At 40.7% G+C, this 9,133-nt stretch overlaps 1 protein-coding gene across 1 annotated transcript; it reads left to right on the top strand.

Annotated features, from left to right (window-relative positions):
* The first annotated feature begins 1,641 nt into the window (after positions 1-1,641).
* Positions 1,642-3,280, top strand: LOC107569013 (transcription factor Sox-1a). The gene has a single exon (XM_016255015.1). The coding sequence runs from the start codon at positions 1,881-1,883 to the stop codon at positions 2,889-2,891; it is 1,011 nt and encodes a 336-aa protein (XP_016110501.1). The 5' UTR covers positions 1,642-1,880; the 3' UTR covers positions 2,892-3,280.
* Positions 3,281-9,133: the final 5,853 nt, after the last annotated feature.

Below are 9,133 nucleotides of genomic sequence, written 5' to 3'. Positions count from 1 at the left end.
GTATTAAATAACATGAAATTAAATCTGTTATTAAGTTATTAAATCTCCCTAATCTTCACCATAAAACTGACAAAACTTTTTGAATTATCATGACATCATTTTGAATTAAATTCAAATGTACATTTTAAGGTTAGACTGTATGACACATTTTTATGGTTTCAATTAAAAAGTTAAATAAATATACTACCTAGGCTACTAATATAAGTAGTATTATATAATTATTGGTCATATTAGTGCTGGTGAAGTTTGCTTTGGTGTGGGCATTTTTGAAACAAAACACATAAGCTAAATAACAAAATACTTTGTTAAACCTTTCCTATTTATTAATGTGACATGTTAAGTACTTTTAATAAAATTATTGCATTTCATAAAATATTAATAGTGTTTTTTAAATTAAAATACATAACACAGAAAATTATTATTTTATCAACCTAAAATGAGTGGCTAGACACCATGACTGAGTAAATGAAAAACCATAGGCTATCTAGACTCTTGTTGCGTGGGCAATTGAAAAGCCCTTATCTTTTGTCAAAACATGTTTTTGATTATTTGATATAGTAGCCTATCTTTCTTGTCACATATTCAAAAATATGACAACGTTCCTACAGAATATATATTCAAGTTATTTCTTATGCAACTTGGAATCAAACTTGGTGGCAAAATAATAGTTTTGTCTCGTGTTTCCTGATCAATTTTTTTGGGTCGGTCATGCGATTGTATCACATGTTAGGCTATACAATTATCCTTGCTTTAGTTAAATAAAGATTACAGTCTGGTTTTCCTAGACATCGCCTTCATTTTTTGCCTTTCAAATTCTATGTTGCCTTTGTCTATGTTGCTATTTCGAGATAACTTTAGAGTTTCATAGTTTCCCATATATGTCAATTTACAGTCATCTTATTTACGCGCTTCAAAATCTATAGCAGTGCACCACCAGACGGCAGTGTCCTCTATTTAAAATCATGTTGTTTACCTCTTAAAATATTGTGGTTTTCATATTGTTTCACTTAAAGTATAACTAGTCTAATTATAAAGTTCTTAGTGGAAATTGTGTGTGTTAATTATGTTTGACAAAAAAAGATGTAGCCTAATCGAATGCGAAGTGAAATGACGGTCGTTTTATCCTAATGACGTTTTGACATCCTATTTTTGAACGTGCACTTATGAAAAATTCATTTCGACTGATTTTTTCCTTTGACAGTTTTATACTCGCAGACATTCAGCATGCAGTGGACTGTATCAACATAGCTGACCAGTAGTTGGCTACCCTTTACACACAAAGATTTGGCAAGACGTCACGAGGGGAGCATTGGAGCTATTACAGTTATTATAAAGAATTAGATCGTATCTTGTAATGTCATCTAAATGGATAAAATTTACCATTTGTCCTCTTGTTCATTTATTGCAACCGTTGAAGAGGCTCAAACTGCTACCTCAGTATTTACTCTACTTTAGAGAGGGCGGTGTTGACCCTCCGTGCACCCCGCCTACTAGTTCTTTCCTCGTTGTCTACGTCACTCGACCGAACTCCATGCAAATCGCTCCTCACTGGAACGCCATTGGCCACTCGCTCATTTTAATCGCTGTCAAAACGCATCATATGGCCGCCGCTTTAACTAACTCTTCAACTCCACTAGGAAAAGTAACTCAAATGCACGTTCAATTAATGTGGATGTGAAACGGCAGTCGGACACGACACTAAACAGGCTACAGGAGCAAAAAGAGATCCCGAGACTAACGGCGAACGGTTGGGAATAAGTTAAATTCCACATTTCACCGGAGCTCCACGGGCTTGTGAGGCACCTGCTTCAAGCGCGGACTACAGAGCGCCGAAAGTTCATGCTTTTTCTCTGCTAGCTGAGAACTTCTAAGCCACTTGAATGTATAGCATGATGATGGAAACGGACCTTCATTCCCCAGGACCCCAAACCAACACGAATCCGGGGCAAACGGGTCCAAACTCGGGGAGCAAAGCCAACCAAGACCGCGTAAAGAGACCCATGAACGCTTTTATGGTCTGGTCCCGGGGCCAGCGGCGAAAAATGGCTCAGGAGAACCCCAAAATGCACAACTCTGAAATTAGCAAAAGACTCGGTGCTGAGTGGAAGGTGATGTCAGAGGCTGAAAAGCGGCCCTTTATTGATGAGGCGAAGCGGTTGCGCGCCATGCACATGAAGGAGCATCCGGATTACAAATACAGACCGAGGCGCAAAACCAAGACCCTGCTTAAAAAGGACAAGTACTCGTTGGCTGGCGGCTTGCTCGGCGGCGCGGGTGGCGGGGTCGGGATGAGTCCTGCAGGGGTCGGCCAGAGGTTGGAGAGTCCTGGGGGTCACGGAGGCTCGGCCGGCGCTGGCTACGCGCACATGAACGGCTGGGCGAACGGCACTTACTCGGGCCAGGTGGCCGCCGCGGCAGCAGCGGCTGCGATGATGCAGGAGGCGCAGCTTGCCTACAGCCAGCACCCAGGTAGTGGGTCTCACCATCACCACGCTCATCACCATCACCCGCACAACCCTCAGCCCATGCACCGTTACGATATGACTGCTCTCCAGTACAGCCCCATCTCGAACTCCCAGAGCTACATGAGCGCTTCTCCATCCGGCTACGGTGGGATATCATACACGCAGCATCAAAACTCCAGCGTCGCTTCTTCTGCCGCCATCGGTACGCTGAGCTCGCTCGTCAAGTCTGAACCCAATATAAGCCCTCCGGTCACCACACACTCCCGAGGCCCCTGCCCCGGAGACTTGAGAGAGATGATTAGCATGTATTTACCGACCGGCGAGTCCGGGGATCCGTCTGTGCAGAGCAGACTGCATGCCTTACCGCAGCACTATCAGAGCACCGCTGCCGGAGTAAACGGAACTGTCCCATTGACGCATATTTGAAAGAGCTGATGGAAAGTGATGGGTAACGCGCATTCAGAAACACCCCACCAAAAATATTTACCTCTTTTTTTTTAGATTGTCATTGAACTACTTTTGTACAGAATGTTTTATGATGTTCTTGTAAATTAAAGGTAAATATTGTTTCGATTGCAGTTCGGAGAGAAATTGAGATCTTATCAAATGCATCACTTTCAGTGAAACATTGTTTAAATATTACGTCTTTAAAAATTATTCTGACAGCGTTTCTGGCCACGCCAAGAAATATACGACATACTGTTATTCTTTAAATATTTAAGTTTCTGTGCAAATTGACTTTTGAGTTGATAATAACAAAAGTCTAGCGTGAATAACTCAATGAAATGTTTTTGAGAGCCCATAAAGAGTTTCCTGCTTATTACATTTACCAATACGTTTGTACACGTGAATTAATGTACCAGATTTATGTTGTAATATTTCTTGTAAATTGTGAATAAGTTTTAATATTTCAAAAGACTGGCACGTCACTGCTGCTGTACATAATTTATGACATGCATTCCTGCCAGTTCAAATCTTAACCTTGCGTTGATTCATGGTCTAAATAAAACTGGAGAAAAACTTACTCTGCTCTAAATTGGTGTTAGTTTTGTTACCTAATTCATCAGACTTTGCCATTTAATATGTGTTTGATTTACCACTCTATCTAGTGGACACTTTCTCTTCGTTGATTGAAGACAAAGTATCAGTCGGAAGATATTACTAATGCTTTATTTTGCTTTAAGCGTTAATTTTTTGTGTGTGTTTTACAAACTTCAACGTGCTGCTAATGAGATCTTTGAAAGCATCAAAACGGAAAACGTATTTCTAAATAGGTCACGCTTGATCTTACGCGTCAGGAACGTGAATAATTTCTTACAATTAATATGTACTAGATAGGGGGGAAATTATACAGGCATGTAGACATTTAATGTTGTTTTTTTAAATGTACGTTTTAAAAATGTGCTTCAAAATGTGTGTAAAATTTTTTGATGTCATACTTTTGTCATTAGTTCAAGCGCAATTGCCTTTTATAATCAGCCGTCTGCTTACGTAAATTAATATATAAATAATAATTCAAAATACATAAAGAGAGTTTAAAAGAAATACTATTAGTTATTATTGGATTGCAATAATAAACTAGGATAACGCACCTGAATATTGTTAAACCCCTTGCAAAATTTCAGTGTTTTGTTACTAAAGATACAAAACTTCAGATCTGTTTTTTCATAATTTGAATTGTTTGTTTACTTAAATAATTAGGATGTAACTCTGTATTCAGTTCATCATTGCTTCTTCCATTGTAGACTTTGATTGCTACCTAAGGTGTATAATTCTGAGTACTTGAAGCATGAAAACAAACTATCATTATATGTGTATCATTTAGGCAAGGGCTTGACAACTTGCTTCACCTTTCCTGCAATGAAATTGGATTAACTGTCATTTCGTCTATCACAAAAATATTTACAATTCAGTTCACATTTTGTTTAACTGGCTTTTTACCTCTATAGCAAACCTGATTTTTTAACCATAAGAGCCATAATTTGGCTAGTAATGAATCAGTTGTTCATGGCTAGTTTTGTTGTGTAAAACAGATTTGAAAAAGTAGGCTAATTCACGCGTGTTTAAAAACAATGTATGTAACGATTTTTTTTACTCGAGATGTTTCCACTATTTCGCCAATGTTTCTCTTTTAAAAGTAGATTTCATACAATTTACATAATGTATGTTTGAGTAGGCCCACCGGTTAATCAAAACTACATATTTCTGTAGTACTGCATTAACACCGTCTGTAGTCTCTGATTATATGAAATCGTGTTCATTTCGTGTTATTTACTAGTTCGTTCGTTTTGCGTTCGTTATTTATTCTTGATTCCCTGCATATGAAGAATACAATCGTTAAGATCTCTGTGGTTGAACGCAATGTGATTTGAAGCAGAGACAGTTACCGGGATCAGCCAGCAGAGACGCTGACCTCTGGGACAGAGAGTCAAAGGTTATTGCAATTACCTGCTGTCTCCCTGGGGATAGTTTAGCAACAAGTGTCAGAAGTGCAAAGCCGCAACACACTATGGCACCAGACGTACTTTTTCTTTTTGGGATGCGCATGTGAGGCCTTCAAGTCTGCAAGTGCCACTTCACACACTTGAAATAAATATGAAGCAGAACAGGATGAGGAGTGTTATAACTGTAATATAGCCTAGGGTACATCACAAACCGAACGATCTTGGTGCAGCATGACCTAAAATTATTTTTAACAGACAACTGTACGAGTTGTTCTTCCTTTATAATGTAGATATAATTTGTGTATGTTTTTTTTCTTCATGATCTTAAATTAAACTCCATAATTCTGAACCCACACTTTCCTTTCCCCTCCACTCCACTATTGACACTACACGAGAAGGTCCACTCAGAAGCCATTTGTATTTATCTGCAGATGAAAAACTACACGGATTAGCGCCGAAAATAGAGAGGCGGAGAACCAAGTCACGGCACTTGCCAGGTTAAAGAGAAGCGTTCTGGTAAATTTAACCAAAATAATTTACTACCCCGCCAAAAGAGGGGAAGGCACGCGGGGTGGGATGGGTGAAAAGGATGGGATGGAGTGCGAGGTGGGAGGGGTGGCGGTGGACTCGAACCAATAAATCGTCTCAACGTGCGATACCCTTATCTTGTAGCCACCGATATATTCTGTGCTGGGAAGCCATCAACACTGCTGGCTCGTACGAAAACTCCCGATCTCTTGCACTCGCTGTCCTAAATGGGGATAATTAGCATCACTTTATCACGCCTCTGCATATTTTCTCCCTTCTCCAAAAAACCCGGTATGCTGCTATTGGTCGCTGCTCTGTCACAGAAGATTACGGAGACAGATTGCACGGAACGAATGTGCTGAACGAGATTAGGGAGGAATAGAAATAGCAACTGGGCCAATAAATTCCTCGCGAGGGCCTTATCGTGCAATTACACGTTGACATGTTTAACAATCTTGCTGCCTCTTAATCCTGCGCCCTTCCAAGAGGCGAGATGCTGCGCCGTAATTTCTGCAGCCTGCGATTCCGGAGCAGCAATTTAAGCATGTATGCAGAACGCCACGAAAAAGCAACTTTGTTCAAACTTTTATTTACCAAAATGTTGCTGTCTGTCAGCTAATTATACATTATTTGTTCCCCACCGTTACCAACAGTCTCTTTTAACCGCGGCAGACAGACCAGGGGCATGTAAATCAGTCCCATAAATTTCAGTACGATTTTTGTCTAAATTGCGTCATTATTGCTCGGAAGCGCAAACAGTAGGCTAATTCAGTGTACTAATTTAGTGATGCACCCATGGGATTGCTTTTCACAGATTTTCTCGTGTTGTTGTGCATCACTGAGAATCCAATTACCATTATAAAACGAGCGCTGTTCAGAAAGTCTAGACTGCTTTATCTAAGAAAAAATGCTAGCTGACCGATGCAAGACTATATATGAATTTTCAAGGCGCTTATGAAGCAAACTGCTTGTTTAATAAACTAGCCTTCCGTACCTTAACTGTCTGTTTTGTCTTTCTCTCCCTCTCTCTTTCTCTCGCCCTCGTGTTCGGCAGAGAGGTCTGTGTAAGGATGATTGTGAGAGACTCTGCTGGAATTTGGCAGGCCCGCTGCTTGGAGAGGCGCCCCACGCTGTGACTCCCATTCAGCGGTCCAGCGCGCTGTGAGGTTGGGAAGTTTCACTGAGCCGTGCACTCAATGGCTCCACAAAGCTGATTACAAGCCCCAGCGAATTCCTGAAGGGACCGGGCAGCCACGCAGGTGTGCGGGAAACCGGGGCAACCCTTCAGAGTTATAGTGACAGAGAAAGACAAGCCGGGAGACCACACAAAAAGCAAAGCGTCCCGCAAAGCGGCCAGGGATTTAGTGGGAAAAGAACACCTTAAATGTCCTCTCCCTTGTGAGCGAAAAGGGAAGGGAGGAGAAACTTTCCGAAGGCCTATTAAAACGAGGCTCAGTCTCCTCAGGACAGTGAACTGAAATGCCTGGTTCGCATCGGAAACGCGTTTCTGTTTTCATGTTTGCCATATGCATTCTGAATAATCTAGTGTCTCGCGTAAAATGGGGTTCGGGGTTAACGACGATTCATAAAACGTAAAGGCCTGCTCTCCCTCACCGTGCCCAATTCATTTCTCTAGTGCGAAACATCTACATCAATGAAGCAGACAGCGTATTTAATTAGAGCGGAGTCTAACTATCAATTACTCAGGAAAAACACAGGATCCCCAAGGACCGGTAATCAGCGCGCCAACAGTCGGCCGCGCACTCATTACAGCAAGCGACAGGCGGGAATAATAATCAGGGCGCGGCGACGCATCTGCCTACAGTATTGCCACTGCTTCCTGTTGCCTCTCACAAGTTTAATAACTCCTAGTTTTTGCTAAGTTTAGCCCAGTGGTAGCTCACTCGTGGGCGATATGACACCTTTTAATGGTTTTGCTTGCTGAATAAAATTAGGCCCACTGTCATTTCTCTTTTAGTATATATAAGCTTGTGCACTTCACATAAAATTGAATTAAAACAGTTTGTAACAATTTTATTTCGCTCATTCCACGTAAATTTGTAACACAGAAGTATACTTGGTGTTCATTTTTGTTATAGCATTTTCAGCTTCCAGCATGCTTTTGCATAGGACAGAATGGAGAGAGTAGTATTGAAATTGTGTTAATCGAGCAATATGAAACAAAGGGGAGGCTTGTTAGTGTTTATTGCTCTATTGGGATTTAAGAATGTATGAAAGTCATGTTGAAGTTTTAGCTTTGCGCTGAAGAGGAGCTTGAGATTAGGTTTAGAACAGGTGCGTGAAATTGTTATTATGTTATTATACACTACTAAAAGAGAAATTGCTGTATACATGTCAGTTCAGTGACCAGTGTTTGTCCTTCTTCCTGTCAACATCACATACAACTACATTTATTGTGTTAACGTGTGTGGTTAACTAGATAGATATTATATTATTATTAAAGATATCATTTTTTTTCTCCCTCATTTTAATTAGGTTAAAACCACTGTCCACAATTAAACGTTTAAAGTAAAATAATTACTTATTAAATATGAAACATTTGGAATGTAGCATCACAATACCGTGCACAAATGGAGAGTATGTGTTCTGCCAATATTTCCTCAGATTGAGTGAGGGCTCAGTCTTACTTTATGCGGCTAATTTAATCCTCCGCAGAGTCAACAAGGGCTAATTGAGATCAGCGGGGCGCATACACCCATTCACAATCAGTTTCTCCCGTGCCCCGGATTGTCCCGTTAAGCCGTTGTGCGTGGGTTTTGGGACTTGGAAGTAACCATATTGTGGCAGTCTATAGATAAAGACTATGTTGGCTTTGATTCCTGAATTATACAAATGGCAAAGGTCTCTGAGATTTAGGCATGTTTCAGTTCCCATGCTTAGCCTTATAAATATGCTATAAATCTATTCCAGTCTTGGCCTCACCTGTGTCCTGTCACCCCTGCTGTCCTCATGTGATTAGAGGACAAAAGCACTTACCCGGCCCGGCTATGGTAGTCAATCAACCACAACGGACTATGCTAATTGAGGGGAAAGGCGAGAGGAAGACGAACAGTGATCCCAATTGTTCGGCGAATTTCACAGCTCAGCGCAGCTGCAATGCTACTGTTCTCTCCCAATACACTCTTCCTTCACTTCCAACACAACGCTACTGTAAGCCGAAGACTGTGCGAACAGGAAGGGAATTTGAAATACTCGCGATTTTCCCATAAAAGTTGACAGTTTAGATCAAAAACCATTTAGGCTACAGCTGAAGGGATAAATGAGACTCGCTCTGAAGTTTTTGAGGCGCTGTCCAGGTCCTGAAATGAACGCGACTCAAACACACGTCCGCATACGTTCTCTATGGGCTATAGCACAAGCGACAAATCTTCAAATAAATCTAAGTTAATAAGTTTATTAGTAGCCTACTTAATAGTAATACGATTACGATACGATACTATTAATTGATTAGCCTCGCCTCTGCCATATCTCGTGTGAGTTAAAATTGATGGTCAAATTTAGTGCCTCAGGTTTTTGGACAAATCCAATAAAGAATATGAATATGTTAGTCCTGCCTGTCATAGCGAATGAATTGAACACAAAGTAATAAGCATATCACTTGGTGAATAATAGGTATTTTAGCACAAAGGCAGACTTGAATTCGTTTATGCAGACAAAAAGATTTTGAGTAGTTAT

This window comes from Sinocyclocheilus grahami, unplaced genomic scaffold, assembly GCF_001515645.1.
Source record: "Sinocyclocheilus grahami isolate Dianchi unplaced genomic scaffold, SAMN03320097.WGS_v1.1 scaffold28.1, whole genome shotgun sequence".
In the NCBI taxonomy this organism is placed as follows: domain Eukaryota; kingdom Metazoa; phylum Chordata; class Actinopteri; order Cypriniformes; family Cyprinidae; genus Sinocyclocheilus; species Sinocyclocheilus grahami.
This window is presented reverse-complemented; position numbering and strand designations above follow the sequence as displayed.